This window comes from Perna viridis, chromosome 2, assembly GCF_037379345.1.
Source record: "Perna viridis isolate PV_CMFRI_1.1 ecotype Kerala chromosome 2, ASM3737934v1, whole genome shotgun sequence".
In the NCBI taxonomy this organism is placed as follows: Eukaryota; Metazoa; Mollusca; class Bivalvia; order Mytilida; family Mytilidae; genus Perna; species Perna viridis.
This window is the reverse complement of record NC_142446.1, coordinates 503,553-527,089: the sequence shown is the minus strand read 5'-3', so window position 1 is coordinate 527,089 and position 23,537 is coordinate 503,553. Positions and strand designations below refer to the sequence as shown.

The 23,537-nt window shown below is 32.9% G+C and overlaps 1 protein-coding gene across 3 annotated transcripts; it reads right to left on the bottom strand.

Moving 5' to 3' along the window:
* Positions 1 to 4,708: 4,708 nt before the first annotated feature.
* LOC148623228 (cancer-related nucleoside-triphosphatase homolog) lies at positions 4,709 to 23,531 on the bottom strand. Of its 3 annotated transcripts, none has more exons than XM_088564899.1 (6): positions 23,458 to 23,531; positions 20,915 to 21,044; positions 18,271 to 18,439; positions 12,057 to 12,150; positions 11,178 to 11,372; positions 4,709 to 4,998 (listed from the first exon to the last, which is right to left on the bottom strand). In XM_088564899.1, the coding sequence occupies exons 2-6, from the start codon at positions 20,958 to 20,960 to the stop codon at positions 4,900 to 4,902; spliced, it is 603 nt and encodes a 200-aa protein (XP_088421025.1). In that variant the 5' UTR covers positions 20,961 to 21,044; positions 23,458 to 23,531; the 3' UTR covers positions 4,709 to 4,899. The 3 variants fall into 3 exon arrangements, with proteins under 3 accessions (XP_088421025.1, XP_088421023.1, XP_088421024.1); XM_088564897.1 differs by having other exon boundaries at positions 23,408 to 23,529; XM_088564898.1 differs by having other exon boundaries at positions 23,387 to 23,522.
* Positions 23,532 to 23,537: the final 6 nt, after the last annotated feature.

Sequence of the window (23,537 nt, the reverse complement as noted above, 5' to 3'; positions counted from 1 at the left end):
ACCTGTTTAGACCATACTATATAATGACCATAATTAGGACACTTAATATGGAGATCATTTCCTCCCTCTCAACCTTTAAGTCCAGCCCTTCCGAGATCAAAGGGTCCCCATGTTCCCTTTATTGGTCATGGGTCCCCCGCCTAAGTCCATTTCCGGTCACTTCAGCTGCCCTCGCCTCCTGGTCACTTTTGGCCCCCCTCCATCTCCCGGTCACTTAGTCTTAGACAAGCTGTCATCAAAAGGTCAAACTAGTTCATGTGTGACAATCAATAATAGACCATTAGTCATCACATTGCACAACCAGGTGTCCGCTATGTTGAAAACTGCTCCTCACAGACCTTACGCTCGAGTGCACATTTACAATAGAAAACCCCCATAGAAAAGGTCATTAAAGTGATCTAGAGTGACGGTCTTGACTACTGAGCTTCTATAGTTTCCGACATTAAAATCATGTCGTCCGCATACATCAACAAATATAATGCAATCTCTTGAAATTCCAGGGGAAAGTTGTCCTTTGTTATAAATTTGAGTTCAAAATTGTTAACATAAAATGAAAATAAGTGAGAGCACTTCTCCTTGCATAACCCCCAAATTATGAAAACTTTACGACAAACGTGATGACTTTTCATTCAGAATTGTCAACTTTCATCTGTGGCAACATCCCTTCAGCACCTGCGTATGGAGTGTTCATATCACAACTCATACGTTATGCCAGAGCTTGCCGAAACTACGCAGACCTTTTGTATCGCGCTAGAACTCTAACAAATAGGCTTCTGGTGCACGGTTATGTTGCTACAAGATTGAAGTCATCACTACAGAAGTTTTATGGTCGTCATCATGAACTCGTGGATCGTTATGGGGTATCTATCTGTACCATGAAAACTGATTTATTCAACGATCCATAGTTTTCCTTTCCTCGTTTGTCTACCCCGGACTTGACTTTTTATGAGCAACTCGGCGGCTGTTTCTAGAAAAACAGATGACCCTTACCCTACCGGTGCACCGGATCCATGCTCCCAGTTTTTAGTAGAGTCCGAGTTGCTCATTTGCTTTTCTTACTTTGTATGTATGATATTAGTTACTTTATGTTCTTTGTTGTGTATGTCTGTTTTCCATGTCTGGTCTTTGTCCCTGGATTACGTTATTTTGATTACCGCTATAACCTTGGTTCCCTTGATTACTCTTGCATGGGTATATAAAGTAAGAGATATTTTATATTTGAATGGTTGTTAACCAAAGGTGCTACTAATATTGATTTATTCATTAGTGAATTCAAGGAAAGAGTGATAGCCAGATTTATTAGTGAATTGGCGGCATATTATGATGAGTCACCAAAATGTGTATTGTATAGATTTGTGTATGATCCATATTGTGTACAATATTATTTAGATCGTCCTGTAAACTATGTTTATAAACCATTTATTTGTAAAAATCGTATTTCCTTGCACAATTTGAACGTTGAGATAGAAATATGCGCATTTGTAATATGTGTGACAAGATGTTATTGAAGATGAATACTATTTCATTTTAGTATGTGAAAAATATGGCAATATCAGAAGGAAATATTTAACACAAAATTATTGGAGAAAACCTCCTCTTAAACTTGTAAAATTGTTGTCTGTTCATAATATAAAAGAATTAACAATTCTGTCACGGCTTGTGTTTCCTGTAAAAGTTCAATAATTTCGTGGATGTTAGTGTGGGCGTGGTGGACTTTCTTCTTGATTTTGTTGTGCCATCCTTCTAAGTGATTTGTAGTTCTAGGGCATTCTGGTAGCGGTTCCATAGGAATCGGTTCAACCCAAAACTCTGTCTCGTAGTCGGCAAATGTAGTTGTGTGTGGAACGTTGTCAGCTTCCCCCATGTCCTCAAGCGCGTTAAGCCAAACGTCCTCTACTGGGTGCTGTGGAACAAGTGGTAAAACTGCTGCTCGTCGTACAAGTCGGGTGATGTCGTCGTTCTCCACGTAGTATTTCTGTAGTCCGCATTTCTGTGTCTTTCGCCAGATAAATTGGGTAAAATGAAAAAAAAAAACCCATTACAGTAATGCTCGGGAAGACGGGTTTTTGATAATGTATCGATGACCTCCCAAGACTAAACTTTCTCTACCAAACTTGTTTTGAACATACTGAACTTGACGGTTTGCCATACTTGAATTGAATGCTTTAGAAAAGAAAACAGCTCCATTTTATAATAATTTTTGGTGAGAAATATTCAACATTGACATTAATTGCAACCTGGGTAAGCTGCAACTCTTTTACTTCAAATGTTTAAATCAGAATACTGTAGCTAGGACGCAGACTACATATTAGTAACTGTCAGTAATTAAGCATGGGTACTAAACAATTATAATTTGAAAAAAATGGATAAACTGCAACAATAATGCAAAATAAATATAAGAAGATAAATGCAAAAATATCAAGTTTTTCATAAATTGTAATAAGCATAACAATAACAAGTAAAAAAAAAGATTCTAATACAGGTCATTTTGTTTTTTTTACAGTTGTTTTGTCGAAGTAAAATATTGAAATTATTTTTTTTTTACATGTTTAACCTCTAAGAATGGAATTTTTATGTGAAACACTTGTATTTTTGTACTTTTTAAATGAAATTAATCAAAGTCATACATACACTTTATTATACTTATATATATTTTAACTGTGATATACAGGTAAATTACAGGTAAAATTTTAGCAATAATTCAGAAACAAACTATAATTGCTAAAACAACAAATCCTCACATGTTTATTTAGGTATGTAATTAAAAGTGGGAGAAACAGGACGACACTGTACATGTGTATGGCATGCCACTGTCTTCACAACTTCGTTATTTGCATTATTCATTTGCATACCTTTGATTTATTCTTGTGTATTCTACTTCATTTCTCCTTATTTGGATATGGTCAGTTTTGGTTACTTTTAAGTTCATTAGAATTCTTGTGAAACTAGATTTCGTGGTTTGGTATATAAAGAGTAGTATTTTGGTAACTTGTCATATTGTAATTTTTGCATTAAAAGTGTTGAACTGAACATTTATTTTTTTCGGAAAATGTAAGTACTATTATTGCTTTTTTGTTACTTTATGATAAATCTTTTGCTAATTTCATTTTAGTTACTTTGGTTAAAAATTTTCTTATAGATTCTCCATTTCATTTATTCATTGAGATATCATAAATTTGCCATCAATTAATTATTTCATTTTTGGTTGCAAATAGTTTCCATTTTTTTGTATTTCCCTTTTCGACCTTAATTGTTTTGTTAAACGCATTTTTAACTTATTTCAGATTGTAAATACAGACGGTTTATTAAATAGAAGCTGGATACAGCGATCAAATAATAGACATAGTCTTGTCACACTGATGGTATGCTATATTTTCATTTGTATTTTATTTCATGTAGAGTGTGAAAGCTGGTTTCTATATCAAGATATCAAATCTTATTAGTAATTAGTGATAACTAATTTGATTTCTAATTAATGGTGTAATATCTTAGTATTTCATGTGAGTAAAGCTTAAAGATAGTTAAATGTGCTTGTCTTAGTATAATGTTCTTTGTTTTTGCTGTTTTGACAGTTACGTTTGTAGTTGTTAAGTGTCAGTCCCTGTAAGAATCAGGCAGTAGGTGAAACATGGTATAAAAAAAACATCTTTTTGATAGTGTAATTTGACTATATGCACCATCAGAATTAAGGAAAACAGAAAAGATTTTCCATATTATGTTAGACCATTGAGTTACAATTTCATTGAAATGCACTGAAATTAACATTTCAAGGGCAGATAACTCTGTCAAAAACCTAATTTTCCTAAGATTCTATTGAAAAATTTCTGAGCAAATCCAATGATGCAGAGATATAATAATGGTCTTTTCAAATAGATAAAGCATCATTGAGTGATATTTTATTGTCAGATCGGTGGGGTTTTGAGATGCATGTTTCCTATTTTTTCCATCAGTTTGCCTGTTTCTTACAAACAATAACACTTAATTATTATTTCAGAGATAGTTTTTGTTGAGTCTTGCTCTGTAATAGAAGATACTACACATCCAAGGCCTAAATCAATACAGCCCAAACTCGGCTACGGTAGTATAGAAGCAAATATCAAGGACCTTTACGGATCTCAATTCTTATAATCAAATACTGAAATCTTCAAAGTCGCTAATTGTCAAATATTCTATGCCACTTATTTCGGCTTTCAACATCCGAATTGGCATGAAATTGGGTGACTTCCGCTAGAATCTTGGTTCCCTTGATATGATTACTCTTTCGTAACCGTGATGACCCGAATGTTACTCAATCAATGGCTGGTTACCATGCAGGAAGTGCGAGTAATTTTTTCGTTCCACAAGTTTCTCACAATTTTTCGCGACCTTTGGGTCGCTTATGATATTGACCAGGGAACCAGATTATACAACTGGCAATGACTAAATAGGTCATAAACATTATCAGGGCTCCGATGTACAAAAACCGTAAATATATTGGGGCCCTGATAATGTTTATGACCTACATTATCAATTGTAACGATCCCCTGTGTATGAATCGGAGACTGAGTAATATTACATTAAGTTCAATGCTATCCGATCATTTCATATTTTAATGTAAACTTCCCATTCTCATAGAGGCAAAAAAAAAAAAAACAAAAAACAAAAAAACAAAAACAAAAAACACACACACACAAGTAGAACACATGACGTTTCTGTATACAACTCAACATTATTATGAATATTTATTTTCTATTTAAACTAACAAACCAGTATTGCTTTGATGGGAATAATGAATTAAAATTTGAATCGTAAAATGCAAAGTAATTACATTTTATTCAGACAATTACTAAAGTGTCTGATAAATCAAAGTAACTTCTCAAGGTTTGCCCAACTGGTAGGATATTTCCTGATGTATCAGTCCTATGTTCCAGTTGCCCCAGCTGAAGTATAATGTTTAATAGATTCCATAACAGAGTTAATCACCTTTTCTGCAGTAGAATCTCTATTCTCCTTCGTTACCTGAAAATACCAAAAACAAATATCAAAGTATTAGAAAAAGTAATCAAGGGAACCAAGGTTATAGCGGTAATCAAAAGAATGCAATCCAGGGACAAAGACCAGACATGGAAAACAGATATACACAACAAAGAACATAAAATAACTAAAATCATACATACAAAGTAACAAAAGCAAATGAGCAACTCGGACTCCACTAAAAACTGGGAGCATGGACCAGGTGCACCGGTAGGGTAAGCATCATCTGCTTTTCTAGAAACACCCGCCGAGTTGCTCATAAAAAGTCAAGTCCGGGGTAGACAAACGAAGAAAGGAAAATTATGACCCGTTGAATAAATCAGTTTTCATGGTGCAGATGGATACACCATAACGATTCAAGATCAAATCAACTGGTAAAAGCATTACAAAAAAGTGCGGAAAACTGAAAATTCACTAAAATTTAAAAGTCCAAGAGCCATAACTTCCGTAAAAATCATTCAACCGTAACCAAATTTGATCTTAATATTTAACTCTTCACAATAAGGTCACATACCCAAAACAAACTTATTTTGTAAAAGCATTACAAAAAAAGTGCGGAAAACGTGGACGGCACGACGGACGCCCGGCATTTCCATGTCCCCTCGTGATGCATTGCGGGGGACAATAAATAAAAATAGTATTTTTCCATAAACCAACATGGTAAAAAGTGTAAGGGCGTTAGGCTACGATTACGGTAAAAAAAAATACCAATGTTGTGGTATCAATATAAAAATTGTTCGAAATTACTACAAGAGGAACAATGGATTGGTAGGCTAGAGTTTCTCCTTGACAGCATAATCACTTTCTCAACAAATAATCAAAATTCCAATATGTCCTAATTGTGCCCCTCTCCTAGCAGATCTGTTTCTTTATTCATTTGAATCGGAGTTCCTTCAAAATTTTGTTAAATACAAGAAGGATAAAGAAGTCTTTAATGATTCCACTAGAATCTTGGTTCCCTTGATTACTCTTTGATTACACATATGGATATGTTCCGTTCAATAATAATCCGAAATTAGGAGAATGCCTTCCATTTATTAATCCAACGGAACTAGAAATTAAAGAGGAACCGACACAGCTTCACCTTGAATTTGACACTTAACTCTTAACAAAAGAACTTCAAATCAAGGTGTTTATGGAGAATTGGGGAGATACCCTTTTTACATTGACTAGTTTCCATGATTAAATTCTGGTTATAAATGTGTAAAAGAAAACATAATGATCGAAGAAAATAAAACAATACTTATCTGTGGTAACCCTTGATGGGTGGTATATATACATACTCAAATATTCAGAACTAATAAGATAAACTCCAATCAAAACTATATTAGACTCTAGGCAAATGGTTTGAATACAAGTGAAAAATAAGAACTTTTAGAAAATTCAAATTCATTTTCCAATACAAGAAGTCTTTGACTGTTGTAAAAAACTTGGACAAAAGAATGTCTCACTAGATTACGAATCAGCAACCATAGCCTCCCCATTGAAACAGGTAGATACATTGTATAATCAACCCAATTTCTCACCGCAAAAAACATTAACTTAAATTGTATTAAGCATGAAGTCCACTTTTTGATGGTATGTGAAAAAAATTGCTTCTACTAGGAACGAGTTTCTCAACAAAGTTTTAAACAAAAATAGTTTATCACTTGATCCTGAAAACAAATTTCTTGGTTAATAATACAAATCCTATATGACTGAAAGAACTTGTTAGATTTATAAACATCTGTTTTATAGTTTAATGATCAATAGTTTTCCGTAACCATCAATCTCTTAGTGTATGTCAAGATATGAGGCTGTCTTCACAGTGTCTGTAGTATCCTTTGTATCAAGTTTTTTGGGTAGATCCGAAACTAGGATTGTTTGATGTAATACGTAATCTATATAACGGAGATTGAGATTAAAGGATCTAGCTAATCGACGTTCCTTCTTTTGGATCAGATCAGCTATAAAGTCAGGCTCATAACAGTGAAGGAATAGGTCAGCAAGCAGAGGAGCACAATTTGTTCCAATTGGAATGCCTACCATTTGTTGAAAAAGACGTCCACCACACTGGACAAATATGTTGTCGATTAAAAATTCCAGCATTTTGTAAACATCTTCCTCTGTATACTCTATATATTTGTATCCAGGTGTACCATCTTTTTGGAGTAACAACGATGTATAATGTTTTCAAGTAGGGATTTTAACTGAGTATTGGGAATAGAAGTATAAAGAGTTGAAAAATCATAGGTTTTTATGCTATTGTATTCTGATAATAATCTTGAATTGAAGGTTTCCAGAAGATCTTTCGATTTTTTAGGATCCACACTGAATTAATACCACCACGGGAATAACAAGTGTCGTGCTAGGACTGGAGATCCACTTTAACAGCCTTGAGTATAGAAGTTTTGAAAGAGGTTCCGTGGTACATTTTGCAGATCCAGCTACGTAGTGTTGTTTGTATGGATTCTTGTGGAGCTTGGGAATTCAGTACATATAGACGGTAGATCACAATCATCACCTTTGGTAGTATAGGTCTTATTACTGCTATTTTTTTTCTGCGTCCACCTCTGATAATTAACATTGGATGGAATACGTTTTGCAGACAAAAACGATATTTTGGGTTTTGTCTGCTGGTAGGACTACATATTTGTCATGTATAGTAGACAATGTTTTTGCTACATCGGGGTCTTTGAAAACTGATGTAGCATTGACACTCAAAACTTTCACATGTTTCAATATTAAAGACCCCACAGCCTTTACCCACTGTGACAGAGAATCAATGTCTCATTCTCGTTTTATCCATTTTTTGTATAGTTCTCTACGGCATCCATAAGAACTTCAAAGTTCCAACTACATGAATTCCAACTCATGTAGCATGATTCACAGTATGTGAGACCTTTAGAAAGGACATTATGGAGACACGATCGAGTTATTCCAGTGCTGCCTTACGTACTTTATAGACAATATTTATATCTTAACATGACATGTCTCTGACATTTAATGATGTTGAAACTAATTTCACAGTGTATTTCCTCTTTATTGTACTATCTCATATATATATATATATATATATATATATATATGTCTTTTGCATTTTGTGTTCCAGTTGGAGTTGGAGCTTTCTTCATTGAATAAAAATCTTAAAACCTTGAATCATTCACGACAGCAGTTATCTCAGCACAAAAAATATATGACACACGAGAAGACTTTGATTACAGATTTCTCTTTCTTGTAGAGTAATATACTAGCTACTCCAAAAATATAGTATATTTCTTAACTGTTAAGGTATGCCAAACTAGTTGCGAAAATTCTGACTTCTTAATGCACCATTGTTGCCTAAGAGACAGGCTTTTGGACCAAGTTTATAAAAAAATATGTCTCATATGCTGTCTTAAAATGTTTTACTTCCAATATCCAGATCTTCTGTCTCTGACCAACATAATTAAGGATGGATTTAATTTTTACATTTATAATATTATATCCATTGTCTTTCCTACAAACTTCAAGACTTATTTATCTGTTTGGTATTTTTGTTATTACCCTTCAATTGCATTGATCTAATTTCAATTGAATTTAGATTTTTTTCATTTTCACTTATTTACTGTTCTTATCTTGTGTGCTAGTTTGACTATTGTTTTGACCAGTGGCAATTTCATGCTGCCCATTAGTGTTGAAATATACCAGAAATAATTAACTATGGTTTAATGGGCTATAAAACTTAGTTTAACCCTGCATTCCTATTGGAAATAACTGTACCAGGACCATTGCTATAGTTACCAACTCTCTGGTTTTTACCCTGATATTGCCATTTGTTTTACTTTTCTTTTGACTATTCTTTTTGACTTTGACTTAGATTTTATCAGTTCGATAATTTTGTTATTACCCTTCACATATTGAAATATATAGATATTAGGAAATTGAATGTTTTGTGGCTTCAGTCCATTGCAATGATGTCAAAATAATGCAACAATTACTGGTATACACCATTTGACAAAAATGTTTGAAAATTGTAAGCTTTGTTTTTTTATTCCAACATATATACAACCAGAAAACTATGTCCACACCAAAAACAAAAACAAAAACATCTTTATATCTTCTCTTATGATAAACCATGAAATAATGATTTTCCTTAAAGATTTCTTTTTCAGTCCTTCTTGGCCCCAAATCCTAAAAGCAATAACCTATTCAATCAATCCAAACCTTCCTTTGGTATATGTAAACTTATCCTATAATTTTGTCAAGATCTATCAAATAATACTCAAATCAGGGTTGGCAAAACAGCGGGAAATACCCATATTTCCCACGATAGTCGGAAATACTGGGAAATAAAAATCTTGTTTTTTTTTTTCTCAACATTTAAGCATATCTTTCTTGCATTATACATGTACATACATGGAAAAAATCAGTAATACATGTAAAAAAATCACTTAAAACATTCTTCATTAAATTTCTGATACTATTATCTATGATTTTTTCATTGTTTTTTGCAGCTTTCTGTTGATAACAAGACTTAAACTACAAACCATACAGTATAAGTACTTCAACATTTGCATGTCTTAACTAATTCCACTTATTGATATACAGTACAGGAAACAACATACCATGACTGATCACCGATATAGTGGTACACCACTCTAAGAGTGGTAGCCAATAACATTATTATTTCTTGAGCGTTTCTTATAAATTCTTTTTGGAAGTCGTTGGGCATAACCTACCTTTCAAAACAACAGCAAAAAAATGGGAATATCTCTTTCAATAAAAACAATTTGTTGGTTACCACTAACATAATGGTGTGTGTATGTCTCTTTCTGTACTGTAGTTTTGCCAAAGGTCAGATTAAACTTTTCTGACTGTTCCGACCTGCAGACATTTGTTATTTTTTTTTAAAAGTGTACACTCACTTTCATGATCATACATTTCACTGTGCAAACCAAAGGATACAATTTGGGATTTTATTGACTTGAGGTCTAATGTTTCCAAATATTGAAATAATGGTAAGATATGTTATTTTTATTACATAGTAAACTACACTGTAAATTCCTTTTTTTTTTTTAAAGAATAAGATCATATATTTTAAAATATTTCTTAGTATTTCCCTCACTTGAAATTTGATAGTGTTTCCCTGGATGGGAATACCGGAAATTACCAGTGGAAATTACTGCCACTTGAATTTCCTGCCAAACCCTGACTCAAGTTATGCACAAAAACTAAAATTCTACAAACCACAATCAAAAGCATAATAGAAAAACTTTCATCTCCTGATATGTATTTTATTTTGAAGTTTTCCAATATGACTTTTTGTCCCCTGCCCCAACATCAAAGGGGACTTAGAAATACTAGTGTCTGTTTGTGTGTCTGTCCATTACACTTTGTGCATGCAACTCCTTGTTAACCACCTGATGGATTCTGTTCATACTTTGTGTGATTGTTAGTTACCATTTATAGCTGACCCTGCTATTTTGATTCAACAAATTTTACAGGAATTATGGGACTATGTTGAATTTGTAGATATTACACAACAGGAACACTTTGTGGATGCAACTCCTCAAAATCCGTTTATCAGATTTTGTTCAAAGTATGTAGGACTGTTAGTCACCATATTATGATTACCATATTGCGTCACCATTTTGATTCATCAAATTTTTCAGGAGTTATGGGACTTTGTTGAAGTTGCACATACTGCACTATAGGGACACTTTGTGTCTGATCTTGTTCAAATTTTATAGGATTGTTAGTCACCATTATTATGTTGTTAATTCTATTGCGCTGTCATTTTAAAGGAGTTATTGGATTTTGTTGTCTTTGTACATTCTACTCTATAGGGACACTAAGTGGATGCAACTCCTGGGAAACTGCTCAACAGAATTTGTTTCAAGTTAGTAGGATTGTTAGTCACCATATGTAATTGATCATATTGTGAACAATTTTGTTTTGACAAATTTTACAGGACTTAAGGAACTTTTGCACTCACTTTCACATTTTTTGTGGCAGTAGGGAACATATGTCAAGGTGTAGCAATCTTGTGTTCAAAGTTTGTTAAACACCTTCTGATTACTTATGACTAACTTTCACCATGTAAAATTGTAATACAAGTAATGGTGTTCATTTTCTTGTACCAGTGGTCTTCAATATGAATTTCCTGAACACCAGAAGTCTTTTTATTTTCGTCATTTACTTACAGTATAAACAAGAGCATCTTTTCTAGATCTGATTTCCTCAACAAGCTGCAGTGGTCTCCCTTTAGGAACTGGTATTGTGGCTATAACAGTCAAACTTTCCATATTCAGTACCCTTCTAACTGACCTAATAAAACTGTGACTGAATAATTCCATCTTGCCAATTTCATCTATCACAACAACATTACTCTCATCACTCTGCAAAAACATATACATCAATTGGTTAACATTAGAATTTATTCAATTTGAACCATTTGTAGTAATGTGTTACATGTATTAGTCAATAGAACGATTTATTTTTCACACTACTTTCAAGGGCTACAAATATGACTTATGTACTCAAACACACAACTAATTACATCATACAGATTGGGTCTATTGGGAGCCACAAAACAACATATTAAAGAACCTTAGTGAGGGAGCTCACATACACCACATACCATCAAACAAATAAATGTTAAAAAAAAAATCACATACAAAAATTGGCACACTATCGACAAGGATTCAGAAAAAAAATGGCAAAAAACTATTACTTCTACAAAATTTTCTAAGTCTAAGGGCTATAATGTCAGCAAAAATCAGCAGAGCAGAACAAAACACAAACTGATCTATAACTCATGGTGGTTGACTCATAAACCAAAAAATCAGCTCAATATCTCACCCTGCAAGCTTTTACACAAAGAAAGAATGAAAAACTTAAGTTGGACTGACAGACAGAGAGGTAAATGATACTGTACCCTCCACAACAGGTAAAAGTTTCTTAAAGAATTATTTTTGGCCTCTAGAGCATCAAGTAAGATACCAGATATTCTTGGCTGTCAGATAAACATTTTGAATAGTGTACCAGAAATTCTTTGGCCTTCAGGTAAAAGTAACAATTACCTTAATTTGTAGAGTTGGTAGAGCTGTCACTTCAAAAGACTGTAGACAGACTGTATACTTCCCAACTGTATACTGATGACCTTGTGGAATGTCACTTTAATATTAAACAGTATAGAGACAATCATTTCTCAATGTTGTGTAAATATAATAAAACTCAAACAGAAAGAACAGTAACATTTTACTGTATTCCTGATGTCATGTATTAATTTCTTATTGATAAAAATAGTATTGATTCTGTTTCTATGAACTTTTAGGGCATCAACCATTCCCATGTGGTAGGATTGGAACATTGTGTTATCTTTGCATAATCTTTGATGGCCTGGTTATAAGGATTGTTTCTTAGATGGCCTGGTAATAAGGAATGTTTCTTTGAAGGCCTGGTTATAAGGATTGTTTCTTTGAAGGCCTGGTTATAAGGATTGTTTCTTTGAAGGCCTGGTTATAAGGAATGTTTCTTTGAAGGCCTGGTTATAAGGATTGTTTCTTTGAAGGCCTGGTTATAAGGAATGTTTCTTTGAAGGCCTGGTTATAAGGATTGTTTCTTTGAAGGCCTGGTTATAAGGATTGTTTCTTTGGTTGAAAGTTTCTATCTGATTTGTGCTTTGGATCAAATAAAATAAACAGATGTGCTAAGATTTCTAAAGTTACAGTGCAACATGTGAAAATAATCCCATAAAAATATATGTAAGATGTCCTAACACTCTGAAACCCTAAATGAAATTTTCTATAAAAAATACAGACTGTTTGACTTTTATAACAAACAATTGTTTTAAGTTCAGTTTTTTGTATAGGGTTTTTTTTAAGTTATGCTGCAACATGTGAAAAAAGTACTATAACAAATGTAAAGAAGTTAATTACTGGTACTAAAAGAAAGATGGGAATTTCACAAAAATGTATACAGACCTTCAACCAGTTGTAAAAAAAAAAATGTGTACAATTTGAGGAAAATCCAACATGCCATTTCCATGGGATGACATGTAAGATCTTGACTTCTCCTTTTTTCTTTTTTAAAAACAAAAAGAAAATGAAACCTGAATTTAAACAAGAGGCTCCAAGGAGCCTGAATCGCTCACCTGGTTAAATGTTTGCCTCTTAAGGGCGATAACTCTAACAAGGAGTTGTCAGACAATTTTGACTCCATTTGATTCATTGTACACACTTGTAAGCCATATAATAAGGATCATTTCAGCAATTGAAAGCTATTGGCTAAACCTAACAGATTTGGAGATGTATGCAAAAATCTGCTGTTTGACCCCTTTGTTCAATTTTTTGAAACTGCAGCCATGTTTTTTCAGCGATAAAACAATCTGTCATTTCGTTAAGGATACCCTATAAAACAAAATTGTCAACTTTCATTGAAATCTGTAGAGCAGTTTCTGAGGAGAAGATTTTTTTAAAGTAATAACATCATAAACAGCAAAAATGTCCAAATAGGGCAATAACTCCACAATGGGTCAACAAATTTTCACCAAAATTTGACCACAGATAGATCTCTTCATGCTGAATAATTTTACCCCTGTCAGATTTTGGTTAAACCTAATGGTTTTGGAGATATATGCAAAAATCTGCTGTCTGACCCCAATGTTCAACTTAGTAACAGTGGCCATGCTTTATAACAGATCAAAAATCCAAATGGTCATTTTGTTAAAGATGCCCTTTAAGACAAAAATACCAACTTTCAATGAATTCTGTAAAGTAGTTTCTGAGAAGAAGATTTTTTAAAAATAATAACATTAAAAACAGCAAAAAATGTCAAAAAAGGGCAATAACTCCAACTGGGGTCAACAGATTTTCACCAAATTTTGACCACAGATAGATCTCATCATGCTAAACACTTTAACCCTATCAGAATTTAGGAGATATATGCAAAAATCTGCTGTCCAACTCCTACGTTCTATTTTTAGTAACAGTGGCCATGTTTTTCAACGGATCAAAATCCTCACTTCAGTTCTATGCACAATACCCCAAGAAAAATTCATATCAAGTTTGGTTCCAATTGGTCCGGTGGTGTCAGATGAGAAGATTTTGAAAGAAATAACATTCAAAATAGCAAAAATTCAAAACATGGTGCAACATATCAAAATGAAAATTTGATCACTGACAGATCTCATCATGATGAACACTTTTACCCTGTCAGAATTTGGCTAAACCTAACGGTTTAGGAGATATATGCAAAAATCCACTGTCTGACCCCTATGTTTCATTTTTAGTAATGGCGGCCATGTTTTTTAACAGATCAAAAATCCCCACATCAGTTCTATGCACAATACCGCAAGGAACATTCATACTGTTTGGTTTAAATTGGTCAAGTAGTGTCAGAGGAGAAGAGTTTTGAAAGAAATAACATTAAAAATAGGAAAAAACGTTGAAAAAGGGCAATAACTCCAACATGGCTTAACAGACTAAAATGAAATTTGACGAGAGATAGATCTCATCATGCTGAACACTTTAACCCCCCAGTCAGATTTTGGCTAAACCTAACGGCTTTGGAGATATATGCGAAAAACTACTGTCTGACCCCTATGTTCTATTTTTAGTAACAGCGGCCTTGTTTTTCGATGGATCAAAAATACCCACATTAGTTCTATGCAGGATACCCTAAGGAACATTCATACCAAGTTTGGTTCAAATTGGTCATGTAGTTTCAGAGGAGAAGAGTTTTGAAAAATTGTTAACGAAGATGACAGACAACGACGACGGACGACAACGGACGACAACGGACGCCAAGTGATGGCAATAGCTCACATGGCCTTTGGCTATGTGAGCTAAAAAAACCAGGGGCAGCCAGGAGCCTGAATTGCTCACCTGGTTCAATTTTTGCCTTTCAAAGGCAACAACTCTTAACAAGGAGTTGACCGACTATTTTGACTCAAGAAGACTTAGGTAGGACTTATCATAAGGACCATTTCATCAATTGAAAGTTTCTTTCTGTCTATTATAGTTTTCAAGGTATTGGCTGAAAAGTGCTAAAAACATCATTTTATGCCTTTCAAGGGCTAAAACTCTAACAAGAATTCGTCCAAAATCTTTGATCCCCCTGCAGACTTTTGTAGGCCTTATTATAAGGACCATACAAGCAATTGAAAGTTTCTTTCTATCCATAATAGTTTTCAAGATACTGGCTGAAAACTGTGAAAAAACAATTTTTCACCTTTTAAGGGCAATAACTCTAACAAGGAGTTGTCTGACAACTTTGATCCCTACAGATTTTTGAAGGCCTGATAATAAGGATCATTTCGGCAATTAAAAGAATTTGGCTTAACTTACAGATTTAGAGAGATATATGCAAAAAACTTCTGACTGAAATATTTATTCTATTTTAAGTAACAGCGGCCATGTTTTTTGAGAGATCAAAAATCCCCATAACAGATCTATGCAAAATACCCTAAGGAATATTCATACAAACTTTGATTCTAAGTGGTAAGGTAGTTTCAGAGGAGAGGATTTTTTAAAGTAATAACATTAGAAATAGGGATAAAATCTTGAAAAGGGCAATAACTCAAATATGGCTTGACAGATTAAAACAAATTTGACTTCAGACAGACCTCATCATGTTGAATTTTTTCATCCAATCAGAATTTGGCTAAACCAAACTTTTTTGAAGATATAAGTGATAAACTTTTGTCTGACTCTTATGTTCTATTTTAAGTAACAGAGGCCATATTTTTCGGCGGATCAAAAATCCCCACAACAGTTCTATGCAGAATACCCTAAGGAACATTCATACCCAATTTAGTTACAATTGGTCATGTAAAGTCAGAGGAGAATATTTTTGAAAGAAAAAAAAACATTAAAAAAAAGCCAAAAAAAAAAAAAAAAACATAGAAAAAGGGCAAGAACTCCATCACGGCTTAAACAGACTAAAACAAAAATTTTACTACTGATAGATCTCATTATGCTTAACTTTTTCACCCTGTCAGAATTTTGCTAAACCTAATGGTTTAAAAGATATATGGAAAAACTTCTGTCTGACCCCTATGTTCTATTTCAAGTAACTGAGGCCATGTTGTTCAATGTATAAAATATCCCATATCAGTTCTATGTAGAATACCCTAAGGAACATTCATACTAAATTTGGTTTCAATTGGTCCAGAAATGTCAAAGGAGAATATATTTGAAAGAAAACACATTAAAAAGAGCAAAAAAATGTCAAAAAAGGGCAAAAACTCCAATATGGCTGAGGTCTCACTAACCACTTCCGGGTCAAATGGCCACCCCCGCCCCCCACTATGTATAATGTAGTACCAAAAACGCACTGAACCTAGACATATGCATTGTAAGTGCATTATTTGTGTGTATTATGATTAAAAGTAGTGAATATAAAGCTGAGAATGTGTACTTTAAAATCATATATGTAATTAACTACAAAAGTGTATGAATAGTGTTTACATGTGTGAGTAATTTGCCGCCATGCTGTCAGTTAGCAGAACAGGTAAAAATGTGGATTTTCAGTATTATTTATTCAAGTAAATTTTGTGAAGAATTTCTACAATCATCATTAGCATAATGATTTTGGAAACCTTATTTTCCAAGCCTTGCAACGGTATGCAACTTTAAGATGTCATTTGTCCTGGGAATTCACAGCGAAACTTAGAAAATTACTTCTTTAAAATGTAAAGTAATGGAAACCTTAGAAGTGGTTAGTGAGGCCTTAACAGATTGAAACGAAAATTTGACAACAGATAGATCTCATCATGTTAAACATTTTTACTATTATGTCAGAATCTGGCTAAACCTAAACAGGTTTGGATTTATATGTGGAAAAACTTCTGTCTGACCCCTATGTTCTATTTTTAAAAGTTGCGGCCATGTTTTTGGAGAGATAAAAAATCCTCATTACAGTTCTATGCAGAATACCCAAGGAAACATTCATATCAAGTTTGGTTCTAATTGGTCAAGTAGTTTCAGAGGAGAAGAGTTTTGAAAAATTGTTAACAACGACGGAAACCAAGTGATGACAATAGCTCACATGGCCTTTGAAATGGTGAGCTAAAAACAATATCATTAAATAAACAGTATCCTTCTATCTCTTATAAAGTACAAATATTCATTTTTTCTAAGATATAAACAATAAATGATTATGTCTATTTATGTATTTCAAAATAGGCACAGTCATCCTGAAATTTATGAAAACATGAAATTTCTGTTACCATGGCAAAGCAGTGATTTTGGCAAGTAAGTCTGGTTATCATGATTTTACTGTTATCTGGGCCTGCCAGTGATATTGGAAAGTAAGTACGGTCATTGTAATATTTCTGCTAACATGGCCTGCCAGTGATATTGGAAAGTAAGTCTGGTCATCATGATTTTACTGTTATCTGGGCCTGCCAGTGATATTGGAAAGTTAGTATGGGCATTGTAATTTTACTGTTATCTGGGCCTGCCAGTGATATTGGAAAGTTAGTATGGGCATTGTAATTTTACTGTTATCTGGGCCTGCCAGTGATATTGGAAAGTAAGTATGGTCATTGTAATTTTACTGTTATCTGGGCCTGCCAGTGATATTGGAAGAGTAATCAAGGGAACCAAGGTTATAGCAGTAATCAAAAGAATGTAATCCAGGGACAAAGACCAGACATGGAAAACAGACACACACAACAAAGAACATAAAGTATCTAAAATCATACATACAAAGTAACAAAAGTAAATGAGCAACTCGGACTCTACTAAAAACTGGGAGCATGGATCAGGTGCACTGGTAGGGTAAGTGTCATCTGCTTTTCTAGAAATACCCACCGAGTTGCTCATAAAAAGTCAAGTCCGGGGTAGACAAACGAGGGAAGGCAAACTATGACCCGTTGAATAAATCAGTTATCATGGTGCAGATGGATACATCATAACGATCCACGAGTTCATGATGATGACCATAAAACTTCTGTAGTGATGACTTCAATCTTGTAGCAACATAACCCTGTTCCAGAAGCCTACTAGCACAATACAAAAAGTCTGCATAGTTTCGGCAAGCTCTGGCATAACGTATGAGTTGTGATATGAACACTCCATACGCAGGAGCCGAAGGGATGTTGCCACAGATGAAAGGAAAGTGGAAAGTAAGTATGGTCATTGTAATTTTACTGTTATCTGAGTGGGCTAGTAATATTGGAAAGTAAGTCCAGTCATCGCGATATGTTATCAGGGCAGTGATATTAGTTGCGTTTTTGTACACCTGGTATAGAGAATTTGCCAAAAATACAGAAAAATATTATATTCTTACTAGTTCTGTAGCCTGGCTAATAACCCCTTTTCACCATCTAGTGTAATGACATTAAATCCTGTCCTCTGTCCTTGAACCCTTTCTTCCTCTGTATAAAATCCATTTACTTTCACTGAATTTGATTTTAATTGTTCAGCAACTTTTTTTATCAATGTCGTTTTGCCAGCACCTTAAAGAATTTAAAATCATTGATAAATGGAGAAAGCTTTTGATGAGATGCAATAGAAAATTAAAACTAAATATTTGGATGGATTTTATACACTGGCATTAATACTAACCTTCAATACTAAACCATTTATCATTTCCTGGTCAAGTGGATTTAGTCCAGTTGTCAAAGATGACAAAAATTATCACAATGTGTAAGGCAGCAACCATTTGATATTATGTGTGTGTGTGGTGGGGGGGTATGGATTTTTTTCTGAGATTAACTTTTGTTACCTTGAGAAAAAACGACTAGTAATTTTTTCCAGACCCAATCAGAAACAAATAATTTTTTTCACCATCTTAATTGAAAACCATCTTTTTTTGTTATCTCACTACGACATAGCATTTTTCATGTTTTAATTTAGGCAGTAATCTTTTTTTGTCATCTTTTTAAATCAAACTATTTTTTTTTCACCAGTTACAAGTCAAATAATTTTTTCCCAAATCTTTCAGAAAAAAATCCTTAGCCTTCCCACTCCCCCCCCTTTCCCAAGAAAATTGAATGGTTGCTGCCTAATAAGATGTTAACAATAACTGTTTTATAAATTACTGAAAAACAAATCAGAAAACTTAATATTAAGAGCAATTTGAAGTGCTTTTCATCATCTACAAAATTGATCCTGTGACCCTGAATTTTGATCTATGACCTTAAAAATCTATAAAGGATGGATTGTCCATAAGATGAAGTATGTACTGAACTTTGTCAAAGTCAGTTGAAATATGTTGATTTTCAGAAACATCACATGGATGTTTTAAGACTGTGACCTTGACCATTTACCTACTTTGATAAAAATCCACAGGATAATCTTCAAGATTTTTTTGTAGACTAAATTTGTAATAATTTAAAGTCTCCACAAGGATGTAACAGAATGACAAACTGACTAATGGATTGATGGACAGGACAACAGATGGATGCATGATCAGACTTACAAGTGGATAGATGGTTAACATGACTGTCAACTTCAAAGGGCAATAACTCTTAAACCAGTTAAGGAAAGTAATAAAAGTTTTGCAGAACAATTGATATTACCAATCTGCACAAATTAAGCCTGCCTTTTTATATCAAATACCATTACTTAGTAAAACAGTTAAACTTTTGCCCCCAAGTTCTAGTGTTGCATCAGCAGCTGTTTTGGTAGTCCAAAAACCGAATATACATATCATACATTCCAGACTAAAGTAAATTTTAATCCATTTATGAACAGAATATTCTATAAAAACTAATTGTACATATGTAAGAATAATGCTTTTGTTTATTTTTTTAAAGAGATGAAATATTAAATGTATATTCATTCTCATTATTCTTGACAAAATTGTATTTATTTACGGTGTGTCCATCTGCACAATGTAAACCTATTTGTTTAACATTTCAAAGTTTTCTTTCCAGAAAATATGAGGACCCTTACCCTACCGGTGTACCTGGTTCATGCTCCCAATTTTTAGTGGAGTCTGAGTGGCTCATTTACTTTTGTTGCTTTGTATGTATTATTTTGGTTATTATAAGTTCTTTGTTGTGTGCATCTGTTTCAAGATTCCATGTCTGTTTATTGTTTCTGGATTACATTCCTTTGATTTCCGCTGGAATCTAACTAGCTTGGTTACCTTGATTACTCTTTGAATGTCACATCCTTATAAAACAGCCAACATTTTTACGATTGTACATTGTACAGCAATTGTATATTAAGTTCCTCAAAAAATCATTTTTATTACATGTTTTTTTGTTAAGGTTCAGCTAAAGTCAATATCTAGGACATTCCTTAATGAAATGTTTTTATTCCTAGTTTTAATAACACATTAAATTTAACACTGAAACATAGTAAAATGCATCTTTATATGTATTTTACATACAGACACAAGTCAAACTTAGGAAAAAATGTTTTATAAATTCTAAAGAACACAAAGAACAAAAGTGTAAACCACATATTTTAGAATAAATCCACAGCTGTAAAAAACTAGATTTGAAGTCTGAAATTTATATAGTCCTGTTCCTAAATGTATTATGCAGTACAAGCTAGCATTAATTTTCTTGAAAGAGTAATCAGCTAAATACCAACACCAATATACATAAAATATCAAAATTTTCATTCAAATCTGGCAATTTTTTGTCACAAATTATTGCTAGCTTGCACTGCACTAGATATTTAGGCTACAGCATAATTGCTTTTCCAAACAAAAATCTATTCTGGTAAATCTGTACATTTATTTTAAAATTTGATGTTTACACTTCTATTGTTAGCAAAATTTAGCTGTAGTAACATGTTTTGTGAAGGAAAGAAACATGCATATATGTAGAATACTGTATAAAGAAGCATTAAGCAAGTTTTCAGGATCATAATAATTGCAGTCTTAATATCTTGACTAAAATTATCATGACATAAATGTCCTACATTCTGAATTTAGCAGAACCTAAAATACCACAGGAATAAGAAATGTAACTTACCTGGAACACCAGTTAGTAAAATAACTTTTGGTACACAGTAAGCCATTAATGTCTATTAATCTTTGGTCCAGAAAAGAAGTATGCAGCTACATTTGGTCTGCACTCTCTTATTATCAATGTTTACAACTACCTGTAATTGTAAGACACAATACTATCCTGATGAAATCTTATCCTGTGGATATTATTTCATATTTATTTTTTTCCAGAGGATATTATTTGACAATGAAAAATATTCCATATCTATTAAATTGTTTCCTTTGCTTGATTTTTAATATTACTGTAAGTTATTATAAAACAGCTAGAGGTATTCCTTTAATTGTAATGAGTATATTATTTCATACTATTAAATATTATCTAGAACATGGGTCACATATGGTGACCATAATTCATACTCCTAATAAAAACCCATGTCTATGTACTTAACAGAAGAAACATCCATAAAAAAATGCGTTAAAAAAATTAAAATATCAGCCTTCATGAGTACTATTAATAAATTTGGTTGGATCTGCTGGTGTATTATTGTCACAAAATGAAAAAAAAAAATTCCTGTCAATTTGATTGGAATTTGGGCAGTACTTAAAAACTAACATCAATTGGTTTAACAATATGTTTAGTGTGATGTTTTGTTATTGAAAATTATCCATAATAAAACTTAATTGTTTCATTATTTACTTTTTCAATATAGATGTACATGAACATGTAAGTATATTTTTATGAGGATAACATTTAACCATAGAATAATATCCTGGATATAAATAATTTGTGAAACATCCCATAAAATAATATCTTGATTACTAATATAAAAGATACTAATTGATATCTAAAAATATCCTGGATAATATGTCACATCAAAAACTATCCAAATCTGAAACACCTAACTTTGTGAACTCTTTTACCCGACAAAAACCAAGCCCCACTTTGTACATTGTAAAAGTAACCCTTTCAGACACATGAATGTTTAATCATGATGAGATCGTGTACATGGAAACAATGTAACAGCCATGGAAAACATTCAACTATTGAAGGAATTACTGTTATATTTTTTCGGGCTTTGATGAAATAACCTCAATCATGTGGTGCACACTAAATAACTTGCGTAACAGGTTATTTTCAAATGTGCACCATGGGCATTAAGGTTATTTCAAATAGACCAGAAAAGTATAACTGTCATTCTTTATAGATTAATTTTAGTAACAAAATTTAAGGAATAAATCAGCAAAAAAGGTTGATGACGTCACAGTCACATGACAAAATTTGGTCTACGAGATGATGGACACAATTTTTTTATCCAATCAGAAAGCGTGTTACATCTGAAATTGAATTATTATAAAATATCCCCAGATTAAATTTGATATTAATTTTTTTTTCCAGTGGAAAGTATTTCACACAGGATACCATTGGAGGTTACATAATACTTTCATAACATAGACAACATTCATTGACTAAATCTTCAACACTAATTAGATATATTATAGGTGAATGATAAACATTGAATCACTTTGTCTTTTAACCATTCAAGTTAATAAAGAGAGTATATATCGAGAATGGATATGGTGTATATGTCAAAGATACAAAAACCCAATCAGAATGAAAAATGTCAGCTCAAGGCCACCCGTGCGTCTTCAATGAAAAATGAGGAAACCCTCACAGCACAGGGCAGGCTGCAGCTGGCCTCAAACAACATTTTCCACAGGTACAGTGAAATAGTTGCCTCTATATACTACAGCAACATAAAAGTAAACTGAAAGTGAGAACAAGGCAATACATTCAGAGGCCAGAAATTATTGATTTGGGACAGACATTTATTCAAAACCTATTTTATGTCTGGTCTATGATTTTTACAAATTTTATGTTTTATGATGGTACATTGACTATAAACAATTGATTACATTGGTTCTACCTTGTAGCTTATGTAGGTTTACATGTATACATTTCTGTAAATATATAAATAACTACTAAAAAATTTTGTTTGTATATTTGTACTATGTAAAGTGCATTATGCATATATGTGGGTCTTAACAAATTATTGTAGTTGTGTTTGCACCAATAAAATATTAATTGAGCGAGTATACTGTGTATATGTTCCCTATATATATGTAGATAGAGAAGGCATATGTTTTCATACATACTGACACTATGTGAATATGGAGGATATATATGTCCTCCTGGACATATTGAAGATAATTCAATTAAAATGAATTATTAAATAAGATTGAAATAATTAATGGCAAAACTCCTGATCAATCCATAGGACGCGTTTACGTACCAATTAATTTTCTATGCATAAATCATAATTGTAAGCAATTTAAAAGCAAGGATCGAGTTTTATAGTATCTCTAATAACAGACTAAAAAATCTTTGTTAAAAGACACAGTTTTATTTTTCAAATTTATAAATTTGGTTACAATGTCCCTTAGTTTTTTACTTATGTTTATGTTTTTGTTTTTGTCTCGTTCCGCAGTTTACATGTACCATAAGAAAGCGTGGCAATACCAAAATATTCAAAACTAAACAAAAGAAGAGACATGTCTACATCTTCTGACCTCAACTGCAAGGTCCATCTCTCATAAATTCACTTCTCATTCGGTTATCGGATATATATAGAATCCTAGTCATGTGCACG

Coding starts and splice junctions, on each gene's coding strand:
- LOC148623228 (XM_088564899.1), bottom strand. CDS start 20,960: ATGGCTTACTGTGTACCAAAAGTTATTTTACTAACTGGTGTTCCAG. Junction 18,440..20,914: donor TTTACTAACTGGTGTTCCAG/GTAAGTTACATT, acceptor AAATTCTTTAAG/GTGCTGGCAAAACGACATTG. Junction 4,999..11,177: donor AAGATGCTCTTGTTTATACT/GTAAGTAAATGA, acceptor TGGTATTTTCAG/GTAACGAAGGAGAATAGAGA.